We start from the raw sequence: 19,509 nt of genomic DNA, 5'->3' as shown, positions 1-19,509 counted from the left end.
CAGATCCTTACCTTTTAAATGCCATTAATAAGTGGCTAAAACAGATGAGTAAATTTGTTGTCAAAGAGAACGCTCATTGCGATTCACTGAAAACAATTACAATAGTACTCACCCTACGGTAAAAAATTGCCTCATCTCCTGTCTTCGAGACCTCATCAGTTGTTTGTATTCACCAATACGCAATTTCTTTCCGTCAACAATGCAGGTACGTTTTGGTCGAGGTTTGTATTTGTAATTAGGATACTTTTCTAGATGGATTTTACTTAGTCGTGCCTGCTCTTCGTAATAAGGTTGTTTTTCTTGATTTGACATAGACTTCCAGCGAGATCCTATTAACAAGACCATCAGTGAGTGCCCAGGTAAAGCAAGTGTAGTTTTACACATATGTGTTTTAATGCATCTTTTTGCTATAATAAATACATTTTAAATAAGTTAATTAAATAAGCTGATTTGAATGAACATCAGCCAGCACTTGTATTTTAAGAGACATCTTAAAAGAGCCTTGACTTTCAGATATTGCTGCAAACCTAACATATATAATTCTTTATTTAATAGGTGTACTTAAAATCAATAGTTACTTCTCAAAATCTCATCCTCATGCTACAGAACAGATATTTTGAATATTATTTAATAATGTGAGCATTAGTGCATGAAAAAATATACCTTTGTATTAGGATGCACAGTACTACGGCTCTGTGAGATCGACAATCAAACTTTTAAGACTTAACACATTGCCTGGGGATACTTGATTTGCTAGCTTTATGGAGATGTGGGCTATACCCTCCTACTAACAGATATTAATACCTTTGTATTCAGCAGGATAAAATATAAAAACCTTACAGATTCAAGAATAATATGAAAAAATCCCCTGCTTTCTGTCTGTCTTAAATTTAATAATCTTCTGCTATAATCTTCCAACCACATGTTATAAGTGGAAAAGACTACTTTTGAATTGTTACGCTTGATTTTCTTAACAAACATTAAGGCATATTTGTAATTCATTATCCCACTTTAAGTACTGTAAACTTTCATTGAAAGCTGCACCAATAAAAAATAAAAAATATAATACAATGTTCACAGGAAGAGGAAAAAGAATTCTGCTCTTTCATACTGTTTATAAGAAGCTATCTAAACATTTGAATAGAAGTGGGTTGTTGTTTCTTTTTATCGGATAAAAAAGGCAGAAAGTAGCTTTTCTTGTGTCTTTTAGATGGATAAAATGATTACAGCTGTGTTAAACGTGGGTGGAAGCTATTCTTTTACCAAGATTTTTCATGGAAAAGTTTTATATTATAAACATTATCCATAGCAGCCATACTCTGCGTCAGTTCTAATATTCCAAGTTTTTTCTTATTGTTCTGGAAAAGTTGTGCAGATATTATATGGACATAGAGTTATTTGTGGCAGAGAAAATAATGACAGGTTAATTCCACGGTTAACAAACACTCAGTTGCTGGCACTTCTGAAATATTTATGCTCAAAGTTTACATTTTAATGAATACAGTTACTATATTCCTAATAGTTTTTTCACAGAATGCACACAAATAATATAGATTCCCTACAGCTGCCAACACTGAAACAGTGCAGGTTTTATACAAAACTGAAAGGCTATTCATATAACTTACTAATATGGTAGACAAAAATATGAGAACTACGAAGTAAGATTTTGAAAGTTTTAAGACAAAGTAACATTTATTTCTATATATGCTTGCCTCTGTAACTAACTTGGATAAGAATGTATTTGAACTCAAAGTTTACAATAAAATGATTACAGATGAAATTTGATTTTTACTTTTATTTATTATGAGTTACATTTACAATCTGTCTTCAACTTCAAAGACTCAAAGTAAATATAAGTTTTCATGTTTCACCACTCATTCTCACGTATGTTTCTAATTCTCTAGAGAGGTCTTTAAAAGCAAATCAAAATTTCTCAAAAATGAGAATTTATTCCACAGTGTATTCCCCAATTGCCCCAGTCTATACAAATTAAATATTAACAACAGCATATTTTGATTAAGTAATATTTTAGTTGTGTGATGCACATGCTTAGAATCATAGAATGGTTTGGGTTGGAAGGGACCTTTAAGATCATCTAGTTCCAACCCCCCTGCTATAGTCAGGGACACCATAGCTATTTGAACATAACTAATATTTTGCATTTTAGAAGGTATACCTCTACATGTTCAAACTGTGCCAGGTTTCTTGATACTGCACTGCCTGACATTAACCTTCCATCGTAATTTTGTTCTTTAATCTCTTTTTCTTTCTCTTTTTTTTTTTTTTCCCCAGTATTTATTCCAGAAAAGTTAAAAGCATGTTATTAGCCTGTTGTTAAAAATAAACTGAATTTAGGGTCAGTGTTAAAACGAAAAAGGAAAGGAATGAAAACAACACTTGAGTTTTGATTTGATTGACACAAATAACCTCGTCATTTTGCATCTCCAGAAGAAACTAACTTCTGCCAATTCACTCTGCTATAGCACAGCATTCAGTTTTCCTTAAATGTGGTTCACACACAGTCACAAGTTGTTCACTGTCTTGCACTTACCTAGGATTTTGCTAATGTTGGAGTTGTGCATGTCAGGGAAAGCTTGGAGAATTTTTCGACGTTCATCCTTTGCCCAAACCATGAAAGCATTCATTGGTCGTTTGATGTGCGGTTCACTACTGGCTCGACCCCGCGAATCCCGGTAGACTCGAGCTTCAGCCACAGTGGCACCTCCTGTTGGCCAACAATAATACTGCTGTAGTTTAGCTGCAGAGCCATTCATTGCTTTACTTCCTGTAATGTCAGGGCAGGAAGAAACAAGATGGATGCAAAACATTATTATGTGGATTACGCAAGTGCTTTCAGTGCTGTGTTTATTTTAGCCTCATTCTCTTTCTCTCTCTGCTGCCAGATCTATGAGAGAGGGAGACAGAGAAAGGATGTCCAGTGATTTTACTTGTAACAACTCAGACTCACCCATCAACACCTGAATGAGAAAACAGATTACGCTATTACCTCCCTAGATGTGAAGTTTGAAAAAGTTTCAGTTTGGGACCTTAACATAGCATACATGTTCTGAATGCTCAACAAAACTCACATAAAAGTTACACCTGCGAATCCAAACTGATGCAGACCTGTTCACACAAGTCGCTTACAATGACTGCTGCTTGAGCAAAGAAGCACGTCACACGTTTCATAAAATAAATTATATAGTACACTGAGATGCAAGCTACTAGTTGAATGGGTCTGATCACGTTTGGAGCTGAATGTCTTTAAGTCACATCTGCTTCAGTCAAATTTAAATGTGCCACAGAACATTGTATCACATTTATGTCAGAAAGCTTGCTGCCTTCAACAGGTACACCACACATATGGCAAAGCTTCAGGAATGGGTGATGAGCACTCCAGCTTCTCCATGTGTAGTTCCACACTGTACCTCAGTGTTCTGCAGCTACCTACCCACAGATCAGCTTGTGCATGCAAACTGTAGTTGCGTTTCTGAATGCAGCCAGTCCTGTTGCTTGGCTGCTTTGGCAGCAAAGTATCCTAAGAAATTCAGAGTTCACAGGACTGAGTATCAGCTGCAAGACTAGTTAATACATAAGAAAGAGCTAACAGTCTAGATAAGGCCTGATTTTCCCAGAAAAATTTTGCATCATGTTAAAACATGTTTATAGAGCTAGATCTTCACTACAACAGAAAGGCAAAAAGGCCTTTCCTACAATGGGAAGGTAACATATGTAATCTTAGGCCTCATCAAACTGGTCAATAATTCAATTACTTGAAAAGCAAGGTAATTAATAGCAAATTAGCACAGCAATAGATCTCTTTGTTTTTGTTTGGTTTTGGTTTTTTTGTGCGAACTATTGCAGCCTCAGACATTTATTTCATGTTTGCAAAAAAAAGTTAGTTATTTACACTAAGTACTAAGTGACTGACTCAAAAGATTTTAACTGTACAAAAACTAATTTACTAAATTTACTTTAGAAACGCTTTATCTTAGACACATCATTTAAAACTTTCTGTATAGGAGGTACATTTACATGAAAAAAAAAGTGCTAAAATACTGGAAGCATGACTAATACACAACCTTTTTGCCACCAGGTCCACAGTACATTAATTTAATTTAAAATGCACTGACCATATAGGATAAATTCATTCTGCTTTACATGGTGTTGACAACCATGTTTATTGTGCAGTGAAATGTAGTGTCATTTCAAGCTGACTGTATCCATCAATGCAGGGCAATATGCTGACTACTGGGCCAGATGAAGACATACATTACTCTGAGAGCAAAACACTCATTCATATACAGCAATGTCTTCTCCTGAGGATCACCACAGTAATTTATGATGCCTCCAGTGCCATTACTTTATAACTGACACCAATTTGGCAATTTGTATACTAATGTGCGTGCATATAAAGGAAGGCAAGTCTGTGGCAAATGGAAGAAGCAAAACTATTTTAATACTATTCTAAGGTAAGTACCATGCAAGAAGTGTTCAGCGCTTACAGGGGGCTACAAATGCAGTCAGTTTTTTACTGCAGAAAGGAATGCTAGTTTTTCTTTGAGTGACAGAAGGGCTGGATTCACATGTATGACCATTGCAGGGGTGTGTGCAGTTCATGATGCTTTGTCCATTTTTGTCAGAAGGCTTGCAACATGATTTCATCTTTTAAGAGAGCGTCTACTTATTGTGAAACTATAATAGGTTACAAACATGCAAGTCAACACTGAAACTTCTATTGAGATAAATAACAACATAATTTGAGAAAGATTAAGTGTATCACATACTAGAAATTCCATTTCTAAAACAAAATACTGTAATATTTTAAAACATTATGTGGGCAAATTAGGAAGTTGTTATCAAAATAATTATTTTTAATTAAAATTTCATTTACTGTTCAGCTATTCTAATTCTATATTCTATAACAAAGAAGACATATTTGAACTTGTAGGATAATTTTCCATCTTTGACTTTCTGAAAGGTATTTATTCACTGTGGCACAGGAGTTTGTCTTTAGCCCTTGGTCACAGAGTTTTGACGTAACCTATTAATTGGAGGCACAGAGCACTTTTGCTAGTAGATTACAGGCTGATTTTTTAATCTGGATATGATTTAGGTAGGAAGAAAAAAGCACATAAGCAATCTATTTTCAGCGAAAGGTTATGTAAGAAAACAATTCTTACTTAAAGTAATAAATTACAATCATCCCAAGAAGGCCAAGAAACTCTGGCTGCATCTGCTTTAAGCAAGTCCGTACTTGAAGGATTTGAAAAAGCAGCCAAAAAGTTGATGTTCTTTATGCTTGATCTCTGGGGGAATATTTGCATGTTGACCCATAGGCCGTCACAAAAGCATCTGCAAAATGAATTTCTGCAAATAACTAAAGTAGTGTAATCTCTGTGTTCTTCTAAGTACCTCAAAGCTAGAGAATTATATTCAGCTTGTAAAGCATTATAAGAAAATACTTTTGTTAGCATGCGATTCCATGTGGGGAGCCAGAAATTCTCAGTATCTTCTAAGGTTAGAAATGAGGCACTAATGACATAAAAAGTACATATGCTGAGGGAGTTCTTTCAAGTTGAAACACAGAAAAAAAATAAGTTTTTAAACTGCACAGTTGTTCTTACGTACTTCATCCTGTCATTCAGATATTTAAAAGCATCATATCCTATATAAACAATTTAAACAGATATTACAAAGTATGTTTTTTTTTCCCTGCTGTAGTAGTGATAGTACTGACAGAGACAGAGATGCCTGAGATTTCTGAAAAAAAAAAAAAAGGTATATATGAATATAATGTTGAATGCGTTTCACACCTGCTCTTTTTGAAAATATTTTCTGAGAAAGTTGATAAATAATAATCCCAAAACATTAGATAAAATAAAGAACGTAGTACAGATGAAGGGTGAGAAGAGAGGACAACACTGGTAATTGTCTTTCTATGGCAACTGATGATCAGTCTAATAGTTCTGCAATTCATACTGCAATTGTGGAAGAAGAACGTAGTTTTCAGAATTGAGAGCTTGGTCAGAACTCAAAGTTATTGCAAAAGCAGTACAGTTTGGCTGCCCTAATGGCTTAGTTGGCAAAGAAATCTACACTTTGGCCTAAAGGCTTAAGCTATCCTCAGAGTGACACTTTTAGCTTCCAAGGGTGTGGACTGCCTTGCTTCCTAGCTCCCTTGCATTTACTCAACTTGTGACTTAGATGATTTAAAGCTAAAATCAGATTAGACGAGAATGATCATTTTTTGTGGGTATATGGCAATCAACTCCACTGTGGGAGCTGGATTCCTGACTAGCATCTGGGGACAACATTGGGCCAAAGAACAGCACAGAATGAATCTAAGAATGTTACAGCTTCATTAAAGTGATTTCAAACAATATTTTTCTTCCAAAAGAGTCTGATTGTTCTCTGATGAATAGGCAAGAACTTACAGGCTTTTGAAAGAGAAAGGAATCTGCCCATCCACAAGGAAAAGACAAACATTTTCCATGAAAGAAATTCTAATAAACATATAGTAACAATTGATACATTATTTATTTATTATTTCCTGCATTTATCTTAGTTTCTCACCTAGTAAAAAGTAACAAGAACTTATGACAGGCACCATTTCCCTGAAATGTTGGCCACATAAGTTTTTATCCTCATGTATTTAATGGGATGGGATTTTATATGTCATCTGCTAAAACAAATCCTCAGATCCAACCTTTACTTCTTACCAGAACACAAATCATGATTGCTATGACAGAGAGGAGCAAAAGAGGTTGAGAAAAAGATTAAGAAAGAATGAGAAAAGAAGTGACAGCAAAGAGAGGGGGAGTTTTATCAGTCCCCCTGTTATTCTTTAATTACTCTTCACACTCTGGCCAATGATTCATATTTGAAATGACACATTTCCTTTGAATTCCCTCATATAATGAAGACTTGGCTACTCTAGAGAATATAGTGCATACCATCTTCCATAAATATATATATCCAGATAGGATATACAGGAATAAAGACAGTCTTCCTAGGTTCCTAATGTGAAAGTTAGCAGTAGAGCTCATATCATCAGTTATTCATAAGCTGAGTTGATATTTTTGTCTACTTTGGAAAGAACTCATCATGATCAGTTGGGCATAGAATGGCTCAAGAGCAGCCCTGAGGAGAAGGATTTAGGAGTGTCAACTGAGGAAAGATTTTGTATGAGCCAGCTGTGTGCGCTTGCAGCGAAGAAGTCCAATCATATCTTGGGTTTCATCAAGAGAAGTGTGACCAGCAGGTCGAGGAAGGTGAATCTGCCCCTCTACTACACTCCCATGAGATCCCATACGGAGTAGTGCATTCAGTTCTGGGGCTCCCAGCATGAGAAAGACATGGATTTGTTGGAGCATGTTTAGAGAAGGGCCACGAAGATGATCATCAGAGGGCTGGAGCACCTCCACTATGTGGACAGGCTGAGAGAGTTGAGGCTTTTCAACCTGGAGAAGAGAAGGCTCCAAGGAGACCTTATAGCAGCCTACCAATACATGAAGGGAGCCTTCAGGGAAGCTGGGGAGGGAGACTTTTATAAGACAGGTAGCAACAGGATGAGGGTAAGTGGTTTTAAACTGGAAGAGTGTAGATTTAGACTAGATGTCAGGAAGAAATCCTTTACTGTGAGGGTGAAGAGACACTGGAACAGGTTGCGCAGCGAGGTTGCAAATGTCTCCTCCCTGAAAGCATTCAAGGCTGGTCTGGTGGGACTTTCAGCAACCTGCTCTAGAGAGGTGTCCCTGCCTATAGGAGGGAGGTTGGAACTACATGATTGTAAAGGTCCCATCCAACTCATACCATTCTATGATTCTGTCTTCAAAATATCTGGCTCTGTCTGTAGTAATAAAACTAGCACTGCTAGCAGCTTATATGTCAGAAACTAAAACCTAATGAACATGCAATTAAGAGACACTCTTTTGCTACTAGAGTTGAATTACTCATGAACATGGAAATGCAGTAAGATCGGGAAGCATGAAAACCTGGCTCAGCAGTCCCCCTTTCCAGCTCTTTGCAAGCAGGCAGACAAATTGAGCCTTTCTGAAAGCTACAGCAGTATTTCAAATCAAATAGAAAAATGCAAATCTGTGTTGAAAAGAATGACACACACACATTAAATGCTTTGGAAAGCCTAGAATGCAAGATTAATAACATATATATATATTTTGAGCTGTTAAGCTCAGAGCTTTTTCCAAGTTAGACGAATTACTATTTCACTGTAATCTAAGACTTGTAACAGAGCTAGTGTACCTTTTATATTTGTTTAGTCCCTTGCCTGCATCAAATGGGTTCGGGGTTTTTTTGTTTGTTTGTTTTGTTGTTTTTGTTTTTTTTTACACACACCCAAGTTCCTAAGACTTTCTGATTCTGTATTAATATAAAGAGAAAAAATAAATGGGTATCTCATGAACTATTGTCGTTACTGGCATGTCTTGTCATCACTGTGCAAAACTAACACCCATGTGGTAACATGACTAGCTGCCCAGCAGGGATGCCTGTAGTCATACAGACTCAAATATTCTGCAGGGAAGTGTCTGTTCATCAAGCTGCTTTCATTCCAAATGCTAAACAAAGATTATTCAGCTGAAATTTGATTGTCCAAAATGTCTAATAAGCTGCATGTCAGTGAATAAGGAGGAGATGAAAACTGAGAAATGCATGAGTGATACATGAAATAGTACAATATTTAAATAGGCTCTAAAATATTTCACCTATAAAGTTTCTGAATTATGCTCAGCAAATACTAAAAGTTGAGAATATACTGTAGCAGAGGTTAGCTACATTCATGTAACACTCAGTTACGATAAGGCTTCTATTTTTCCTGTTAAGAGCCTCCATTCTCTTTAAAATATCAACAAGAAGAACCAAGAGGGAATTCCCTAAGGTCAGCTCTGAGGAAACATAAACCTCTAATTCAATAACTCTGCTACTGCACTGAAAAAGGCCTTATTATTGCAACATCCATATGGAGTCAATTGGACATTAATGACTAATCAATCCCTCCCCTTTCTATTCTACTTATAGTGTCACAAACCATGTTTAGATTAGCCCATTTCCTGCTTAGGATCGCTCAAGATGTCTTTTGTTCTTTCAGGGCTGGCCTGATGGAGGCAGCTTAAACAAACACACGACCCAAGTGGTGCAGGAGTTATAAACTGCCATATGTGAATGAACAAAGGGGCCATACTAAAGCCTTTTGTGGTATTTGTTAATGTTTTTCATCTGAGTTTAAAAAGACCTAATGACTTTGCGGTGAGCTGATGCATGTGGCTCGTGGCTTTGCAAAATGAAGGAAATTCTACCCAGTTATATATCAGCATATATTTTCCAAAGTGCCTTGTTTTCAGTTTTGGTGACAGTGAGTTTACTTTTTTAGTACATTTGTTCTACATATGCAAGCAAAATTCTTAATCTCAGTTAAAACACAGCAACAGTTTTCACAGCCACCCTCACAACCTGCATGTATGTCTTCCCCCATTTGAAACTCTGGAGCTAAAATTAATAGTGAAATACATTCTGGGTGTAAAATCAAATCAAATGCTCTTGGCATACCAGCAGCAGCTCACTCACCAGTGCTCAAAGCTCAACTGTTACTTGGGTCGTATTAAGGGCTGAAACAATATTTCTAAACAAGCTATTATCACATTCATGCTGTGCAGCCAGCCATGCCCAAATCTATGTTATTTAAATGAATCAAGGCCACTAAATGCAACTATTTTCTTGATGGCTTACACAAACAGTTTAGATTTCTTGACCACATTTGATGGTAAAATTAATCCTTATGGAAATCAAGGAGAGTACAGCTGAAACAATGAAAAAATCTTAAATTTCATGGAATATTAACACAATTAGTGCAAAAGGACTGACCTAAAAGCCCTCAATGGTCAACAGAGTCCCACTTGTGCTCTTGTGCTTCACAAAAGTGTGAGAATTTATTCTCTGGAGATCCATGAAACCAGGATGAAGCAGCAACCTTTACTAACAGATTTAGGGAGGAATGTAAGTGTCATAACATTTTTCAATCATGTGCCACTTGCAGACTTCAAGAGCCTTCACGGATAATTAATTAAATGCTAACAATAGATATTATTGACAGAAGAAAAAAAAAAGTGAAACACATGTAAGTTCAAGGTTATTCAGCCTAAATAATGACATCAGAAGTACAGGATTGCCAGTCATCAGGACTAGCTACAGTTAACATTCCCACCAACACAAGTCTTGTTTCCCTCTGATATTTCTTTCTGTACTCTGGTGAGGAAAGTAAAGTTCCTTAGAAAGATAAAAAGGGACAAAACTTGCATGAGAAATACTGCTAATAATTATCATTATGTGTCTTAAAAAAAAAAAAAACATCTACTGACGCAGCAAATTGTTATTGCCAAAGTTGAAACAGTACAAAGAAGAATGACCTGTTTAACACTGACACCTTCTCATAAGAGCAGTGGATTTACTGCCAGTGGAGCTGTTACCTACATAATTTCAAATTTCTCCTGACACTGCAATGTCACCTAGAACATCTAGAAAACATGACATTGATTCTAAAACACAGGGATTAATTTTTCAATCTTCAGACATCCCTAACAGTTTTAAAGAAAATCCTGCCTGAACAAGGGCCATGGGACAAGATCCATTCATATTTCAGTCAATGCCTCATTTTGTTTTAAGATGGAGAAGTGACAGACAGGAATTCACTACAGAGGAAAAGGCAGCCTGACTTCATAGTTGATGGATGCATTGTTCAAGGTGTGGCTGAACACTGTTAATGAACAGCAAGCAAGTTTTGCTTGCTGCTTTGTAGCAAAACCATGGATTTCAATAGCTTAGGTACAACATGATTTTTAAAATGGATTTATGTTGAACATTGAGACAGAGCTATACAAATCATGTGATATTTGTGAAATACAGAAAACTTTGCAAAAAGTTTTAACGTGTGCTGAAATCACTGCAATTGTGGCCCATATCCTGGGTTAAATCTGTAATTGAGTTTGGCACCTTCCAGCATATGCAACATCATTCTTTGTATCAATACAACTAATTCCCTTCCACCTGTGTTTGCTGTTCTCACTTGTCATATCATGTCAGTAATTAGATTGTGAGGACCTAGGGCTTGGGTATGCATATGCCATTCCTTCTTGCCTTTCACGTGAAGTGCTGAAATTATAATAATTAATAATATAATTAGTAAATAATATATCACAAAGGAAGAGAAGCAAAAGCAGCATGATAAAAGGAGCTGTAATTTCACAAGTAATAACAAATGTTAGAAAAAACTCTTAAGGCTAATTTTTCAAATATTCTGCACCTGCATATTTGGGATTTGGAAGTGAAGCCAAGATGTTTTTTTACAAACTAGGCATGTCCAAATATGTTGCCACATTTATCTGATTTGGATTAGAAAAAAAAAAATGGGGGATTTGCCATGAAATAGGGACTTAAATAAAAAATTACAAATGACCTTTTAGAAAAGCTGCACTTCCTGTGAAACTATAGCTACCCGATCGTAAACATAATCATTTAATATTTACAGAAGCTGTGAAGGTACTGCAATGCTTACCCCACAAACATTTTGGATCACCAATTCTTTAAAATTAAACTACAAATGAAGAAAATATTGTCCCCTTGCTACTTAGTTTTATAGAAAAAAAACTTGCTTAGATATTTGCCATGTCTGTCTGGAAGAAAAGCAGATTTTTTGAACATTTTTCTATTGCTGAGATACTAAGGTTTCGGAGGAGAAAATGGCACACATGTTAAATTTAGAAAAACAGAGAGTTGTAATGAGAAGAGAACTTGTCTGGAAATTGTACAGTGCTCCTTCCTTAATGTATTAAAATCCCTGCCCTGCTTCTTTATTCAAGGAGATAAGTAAAAGGGGCAAGATTCACCCCTCTTCTGTAGAGCGCAACAAAGGATTTCACCATCAGACGAAAATCAACTTGTACCCGAAAATTTCCTATTCTTTTAAGAAGCTTCAACCTCCTTTTTTGATAATGGGGCAAAACAAAGATATGTACAGAGTTATAAGAAGATTCAGGACCATGGGTTTTTTGACACCTGTGGTGGCTGTACACGGACTTCAGAGTGTGAAAAAATGTTTTAAACCACTGAACTATATTTAATTTTTCATTCACTCCACTTGAAAGTAGCTATGCAAACTGACAGATGCTTTCAGCATTTGTGACAATAATTTTCTCATGGGCAAAGATTTTATGTGTAAAACTGCAGCCCCCAGTTACTTTTTACAGCTTTGCTCTAAATTTCTGAAAAAAATATTTTACTATATAATGGAAATTGTGACAAGCTTTAACTTTATCTGCGGTAATGGGCACCCCTGAATAAAAGTGGATATTGGAACGGTGGTTGTACAACATTAGAAGTTATAATTAGAATTTTTAAAATAAAGCACTATTCTAAAAGAATCAATTACTGTAACACAGAAAAGGCAAAGGAAAAAGCATGATGTTTAGCAGTAGGAAAAAATACCTCAGACAGTTGAAAATCAAAAGGTAACATTCGCAGAGAACATCCAGATTTATTATGCTGAAAGTGAGAAGCATACTACATGTTTAATATTAGTGTCTTGAGAGGAGTAGGTTTCAATGCAATAGGAAAAATCAGTCCACACACCCTCAGCTCAGATTTTTCAGTACTTAGAGTGGGAGTTCCCTCTGTAAAATGTTATGGGGACGCTGGCAACGAGATTCATAAAGCAGTTACCATCAGAAAACTGATGGGATGGTTCATAACAATGGAAGGTCTTATTCCTATTCCTTGTGCAGACATTGAGTTACTCCAGGGCTGAGGTACTGAACCTCATCCAAGACAACTGAAATTCTGTGCCTTTATCGCAGATTCCTGATCTGTTTTGAGTTATTCTGACAAAATATGAGCGTATCACTGAAATTTCAGGCATAATCAAATAGATTCATATGTGTTAAAAGTGGCAACCACAATGAATGAAAGCCACCTTTTAGCATCTGGTCTAATTAATCAAGATAGTAATAATATAGTGTAATTTAAATAGTAAAAATATACTTAATATACTTAAGAGATTTTTTTAAAGACCTATAAACAAGAATTCAGAGGAGTAAGAATTCCAGTGCTTAAGCTTACTGCACTCTCTCTGGAAACACTTCTTTGTTTTCAGACAGCTTTCACTGTTTTCTGATTTTCATCTTTCCCTTCTCAACTGCCATGGCAACTATTACAAATATTTATGTGCGACAAATACTGGCGTAGAGAGGCATTCTTTCCTCCAGTATTTATGAAGCGCTGTCACAAAAGTAGGCGATGCTTTGTCATGCATGTACTACCTTCTGTTTACACCTCTGCATAGGAGGGTGTTAAACAAGTTACCTCACAGGTTTGGACTGTGTTGGCAGCCTGCCAGGATTGATCTGCCTGCAAAAATATGGTTCCCTTTCACCTACCTCTTCAGCCAATCAAAGCCAACCTTCTTTGGAGTTAAGGAACAGTCTCGTCCTTTTGTATAAGCAGTTATTTGCTGTCGGGCATATGTGAGCATGTTGGAGATTTAAGTGTATGATAGAGGTACTCCTTTAAGAAAGAAATGATGTGCTTTCAACTGAAGAGATTTGCAAAATCCACACAATGTCACAATTCCCATTCTACCGCTGGGACAAGAGAAATTAAGTTTTGGCAAATTGACATTTTGGGGGCTGGACAAGGCAGCAGCTTCTCCTTACCCTTAGGTTATCAGCCTTGCACTACTTCTGTTACTCTTTTTTGTGCTTACTCCTTCGTCCTCAGAAGGCTTTTTTTCTACCTAAAAAATCTACCCTCTACATTGGAAAGATTCCCTGTGTTCCCACAGTTAGCTTATTCCTCTCCTCATGTTCAGTGCTTCTCTGCTGCCATTGTGACCCCCAACCAGCTCACTACATACTGAAAATGGGCTAAATCTGTGAGGATTCCTAACACCATTTCGTTCCTTCTCTTTCATTCAATTTCCCTCGCTTTTGAGCTGCCGTTGTCTTTCCTTGTGGTACAAAATGCCTTGCAATGTGGCTAGGTAAGACAAATCTGAATGGGAATAACAGCAATCTATGGACATAAAAAAGCAACTGCAGTAACTGCAATACTGAGCAAATCCTTGACTTTGTAAGCTGGCCAGCAAATGTACTGTCTGAAATGCTGCAGAATTAGATTCTTATGCTTATTACTGAATAGAAATAAAAGTAAAGCTGAGCTCACGCTCCTGTATGACAAGCTTGAGTTCAGGTCCAAAATCAGGTTTAGACCAAAACCTGCATATATCGGAATTGATATTAATAAGATTAAGCTAGGGCTTAGTACCACAACTAGTCTGTTACCAACGTTCAAAGATACCATGATCAAACATGTAAGGCTTCTTATATACACAAACACAATCTTTAAACCAGGGCACTTGCACTCCAAAGTAGGATACAGCAAGCAGTGAAAGGGTGGACATATGCATTAATGAAGACACAGGCATTAGGGAAGTTTAGTTGACTAGAAAATGGGCTGGTACCAAGCCCAAGCTGAGGGCTCCAAGATATATCTTAATGACTGACTTAACATCTAGCATCTATGTTCATAGCAAAGGTGATCTTTTGGAGATTCTGAAAAGTAATGGTCTAATACAAGAAAAGTAAATACATAGATAAGCATACAGACAGATCCCACAACCTTACTAAAAATTATTTCTTTTCTCAGCTAGCAGGGATGGACTTATTCCTCCTAATTGTGGATCACTGCTTAACACACTATGGCAGATTAGTATCAAAGGAAGAAGCAGCAATTGCTATGCAAAGCTTACAGACTCAGAAAGAATACCACATAAGAAACAGAACAAATGAAAACACCAAAACAGGGCTCAGAAAAAAAAGGGCTCTGTGTACATTGTCCCATATTGTGAGGCCAAATATTTAACTAGTAAGCACCTGATTCTAATGTATAAACACAACTGAACACTGAACTTGGAACTAAATGTTAACACTAATATGGCATTTTCATCTGTTTCCAGTTGCTTTATAAAAGTGAATTTGGCTTCACAATGCACCTATTTTTTTCATATTGGAAAACAGGACATAGAAAAGTTATTTCTTTTACAAAATCACATAGTGAGGCAGAGGCAAAACAATAACATTCAGATGTCGTTGCCCTGAGCCCAGGATCCAATCAAGAAAACCATATTTAAACAGATCCAATTCTTTGGCAGGAATGACGATCAGGTCTCGATGCAATCTGAATCCCTACAACTGCTGAAGGAAACTACACTGCAACCTAAGTTAAGGTAAAATCAGTAATTGTCAACAGAAACATTAAGTCTATTCTGCAGATTATTATCAACTACAAAGCAAAATCTTAGCATACTTCCTACAAATTTTCCATAGTATTTCACCACAAGCATAAAAAGTAGAAGGATCTTTAAACATAGTGTGTTACACAAGCATGAGATGTATGTGATTCAATAGATGCAGCACTATCACCAGCAGTGAAAGGAATTTCTTTTTTAGACATGAACCAAGAAAATGTATTCAGAACATCGAAGGTTCAAAGATAATATAACTAAATATTTTAGGCTTCTCCTCCTGGAATTTAACAATGACCAATGATTCTTGCCTATATTCTACCACATTTTGGTCAGCTGAAGTATGTCAGTCATGTTCAGAGAGGAGCTTTAGTTATGGACAAATTCAAAGCTGTCTCAGTGTGCCCATGCTAATTAGCAATTCTTCAGTACCTGACAGTCTCAAAATTATGAAGCAGCCTACAGAAGTAACATTTCCTTAAAAACGATGAGGTTTGGAGAAAAAAATCTTGCTTAGCTCTATAACTGGTTGCTTTTAATTTCACAGACCAGTTGCCAAATATTTATGATAATCTCAAAACACGTTTTTTAATTTTGCAGACTACAATTGTATTATACATTTTAACATGATAACTTGGATTTCCAGGTAATTATACACTTCTAAGAGCTGGGGATTATTCATCAAACTCTGTCACAGTCAGAAGCAGTGTTTTTGTACACAGTCTGAACACGATTTTTACTATAGTTAGCCCAGTCCTGCTGGTAACCAAGGAAGTAATGGAGATGTCGATTTATGTCATACTTAATATAAAACTCTTATAGATGATTATCAGGCCAGTGACAGTTAGATCACTCAGAGTAATATAAGCTGTGAATAGAGCTTCATATGCAAATTCATCTCTGAAAGGTCACCTGGTTGCCGTTAGTCTAAAACATGTTTCACACGCTGGTCAGGGACGACAAATATAAGGCCCAGTGTTCATTCTGCAATGTCCTTTCAGATTTATGTCTTATAATTTAATACAGTCAAATGTAGAGAATTTCCAGACAGCACTTATAATTCATGTTTTAAAAAATTACACATGTAGTTACGAATTCTGATCAATAACCAAATACCACAAGCACTCCTAAAATTAAAGAAAAATGTGACATAGATCCTGTCAAAGTCAGATCTCTGCCATACATTATAGATAAGTAATAAAGAATAGACAGAAATCATTGCTAGATACTATTACAAAGGCACTCCATAAACCCAAAAAAGCTTGCTGATATTTCTCGTAACAAATTACTTGAACCTTAAAGGCTGCGTCAAAGCTATGAGACGCAGGAGAACTTCCCAGATCTTGTCTGTCTCAGCTGCATGCTGAGATCATACAGACATGCACCATGTCTCTGCACACTTAGTTCCCTTTGGAAATGCAGGTACACAGGTAGACATGGAGTAGAACTCTGGAACTGCACTCCCATGGCTCCCTTGGTATAGATCAGCAAGGGATCAGGATGCAGTTCAAACTGGTTATCTCCACAGTTTATTGCCAGCAGTGTAACTTGAATTCCTTGTCTCTGGAACTTTCTTTGTACCCTTTCCCCTCAAAAAAGCCCTCTATATGTCTTTTCTAAAAATAATATATTTCATAGTTTTGAAGTTTGAAAATTCTGGTCACTGGAGTAAACCATCTGATAGACATATAGCCATGCACTCCTGTCACAAATTCATTTGGATCTCATAGATCTGAAGAGAAAAGAATGGAAGTCTAAAGTTGGCCACCAGTATTTGGAAATTTTGGAAATTTTTATTTTCTATGAGACTGCATAAAGATAAAAAGGAAACCATAAAGAGGAAAGCATTATCTAAAAGATAAGATGTCTATAGCAGCCTTTACTCAAATAATATATACAAAAACTGGTAAAGAAAGGATTAAAAGTAACTAACAGTGATAAAACAGAAAGGAAGGTGTGTAAAACATACCAAGTCTTAGAAGGTTATGATGATGATCATTAGGAATCTTTGACATGCACTTGAGATTGTGAGCTCAGCAACACACTACAATGCAACAAAACTCTCTGAGGCTGAAGGAAAAATTGTCAAGTTCCTTAGTAACCCAGTATTGAAACGGACACACATACGCAAGTGCAAAATACTGGCAACATGTATAAAACACTATGGGACATAACAGACCTAGGAAGATCTATAGTATCTTCATGGCAATTGGAAAGAAGTTGTTATATTTGAAAACAAACAGAGCCTGTAGCGAGGTACATAACATGAGAGGCAACAGTTTAACTGCTGACATTTCAGCAGGACTGCTTTCAATAGGCTTCTGCTCTAAGAGATGCCACATTAGAAGCGTCACCACCTAGCTAGCTTGCCAAGGAAGCAAAACTTGGGTGATATTTTGAAGGTCTTTTTTATATCCAGCTAATGTCTAAGTTCACCTCGCCTATAACTAGGAGGAGAAATGAGCAGCTCAGTTTGAAATCCTGCCAGAGTTCTTCACATCCCAGCAAAAGTACTGGCCTAGCATCTCTCTTCCAAAGACATCTCTTGGCTGCTAAACGGAGTATGGAAATCTGAATCCATTCATCAACTCATATTTCTTTCCCATGCAGCAACACACCATACCTCAAGCTACCCCACCAGCTCTAGAAAGACACTGCCCTTAAGCTGGCACACATCACTGTATCTTGGGTTACATATGTCAAAGTTTCATTGTGAACTATCCAGTAAAAACAGGGTCTATTGATATCAGGAGGTCTATCAAGATACTAAATTAATAATACTAGAAAGAGGACAGTTTAATTGAAGGAAATTATTTAAACTTAGTTGGCAGATACTTTGGAACCAGTAACTGTGTATGTATCTGTAAGTATACTGTTGAAACCTTTCATCCCAACTAAAGAAAAAAATACTCTTCAAGATGTTGTAACATGAGATATTGCAGAAGGATGGGAATTCCTTCTCAGTGCAGTTTATAAATAAAAGATTAGTCATCAAGCACTTTTTAAAGTCCGTGCATTTCCAAAGTCTTTTTTTTTTTCCAGAACAAACAAACAAAACAAAACAAAACAAACAAACAAACAAAAACCAACGACACAGAATCTGGAAATTATTGGAAATTATCTATTACAAAATATGTATATACACATATATAAAAATATATGTATTGATATTATTAAATAATAATAATATATAAATAAATGATAAAATATTAAATAGAAAAAATGATTATAATAATAAAGAACTAAGCTTCAGTTACCATCTTATCTTAATGTAAGAGACTAGAAAGCTTGATTATGAAAAATTACTTTAAAATAATTGTTCAAGCAGAGACATGAAGGCATGTGCTCATAGTGCATTTCAGTTCCACCTGACAAGCTTTAAGCCAATAAGTAGGAATATTTTGCTAAAGTAAATTGTAGTGTTGCTATTTCTCTGTATGGATGGGTCAATACAGGAACATCCAGATCTTAATATTTATGTTATTGCACTGTGTACATGTACTTCATCCTAGGCTCTTTAGGTTCACAGAGGATTCATTAAGGACAATGTATGTGAGTTGGCACTCAAGGCTTTAAGCTGTTTTATCAAAGGCATATCACTACTTGCACAGTAAAGAAAAGGTAATCACATGTGCTGCTGTTTTCAGACTTCCAAATGAGAGGAAAATTTGTGAGGCCTTATCTAGACTGTTTTATTTTTGGGTTACAGTCATAAGAACAGGAATATGTGCTCAGATAAATATTTCTCTATACAGAAAACATTGAATGCATTTTTATCAGATAAATTGTCTGTAATCTCAATAATCATTTTAAAACAGCCCTATGTGTCACAGTCACAAGTTTATCTTCTTTTGATCCAAGACAAAAGTAAATTGTAAGCTTGTCAATGTTTGGATATCAACAGAAAATAATTAGAGTTATTTTAACCTCTTCCTGTAGAACAGTGGTATAACCACAAATTGTTAAGTACAATGAATAAATAGATAGATAGATAGATAGACAGACAGATAGATAGATAGACATGTAGATAGATTAAATAAGGAGAAGTAGTAAAGTGATGGGGCAACATGGCATTTTTTGCTCAGTAGTGGACTAATATTAGTACAATGACTGATAGGGTTTGTTATCTACCTACATGTTCCCTTGCAATGTATTACAGGGTATAGACTTTTAAAGTTTAAATTCAGGCCCTGAGAAAC

At 36.1% G+C, this 19,509-nt stretch overlaps 1 protein-coding gene across 8 annotated transcripts in view; it reads right to left on the bottom strand.

The window, feature by feature from the left end:
* SOX6 (SRY-box transcription factor 6) overlaps positions 1 to 19,509 on the bottom strand; it is a 361,252-nt gene that overhangs the window by 12,222 nt on the left and 329,521 nt on the right. For 6 of the 8 annotated variants that reach the window (XM_065755272.1, XM_065755275.1, XM_065755267.1 and 3 more), the window contains 2 exons: positions 2,552 to 2,785; positions 113 to 329 (listed from right to left, as the gene is read on the bottom strand). In XM_065755272.1, coding sequence (XP_065611344.1) covers positions 113 to 329; positions 2,552 to 2,785 — 451 coding nt within the window. The remainder of the gene's footprint in view (positions 1 to 112; positions 330 to 2,551; positions 2,786 to 19,509) is intronic. The other 2 variants (XM_065755269.1, XM_065755270.1) reach the window with 1 other exon arrangement.

This window comes from Cyrtonyx montezumae, unplaced genomic scaffold (assembly GCF_038088225.1).
Source record: "Cyrtonyx montezumae isolate F1298 unplaced genomic scaffold, pur_monq_1.0 scaffold_10, whole genome shotgun sequence".
NCBI classification, from domain to species: domain Eukaryota; kingdom Metazoa; phylum Chordata; class Aves; order Galliformes; family Odontophoridae; genus Cyrtonyx; species Cyrtonyx montezumae.
The sequence above is the reverse complement of the archived record's forward strand: the minus strand, read 5'-3'. Positions and strand labels throughout refer to the sequence as shown.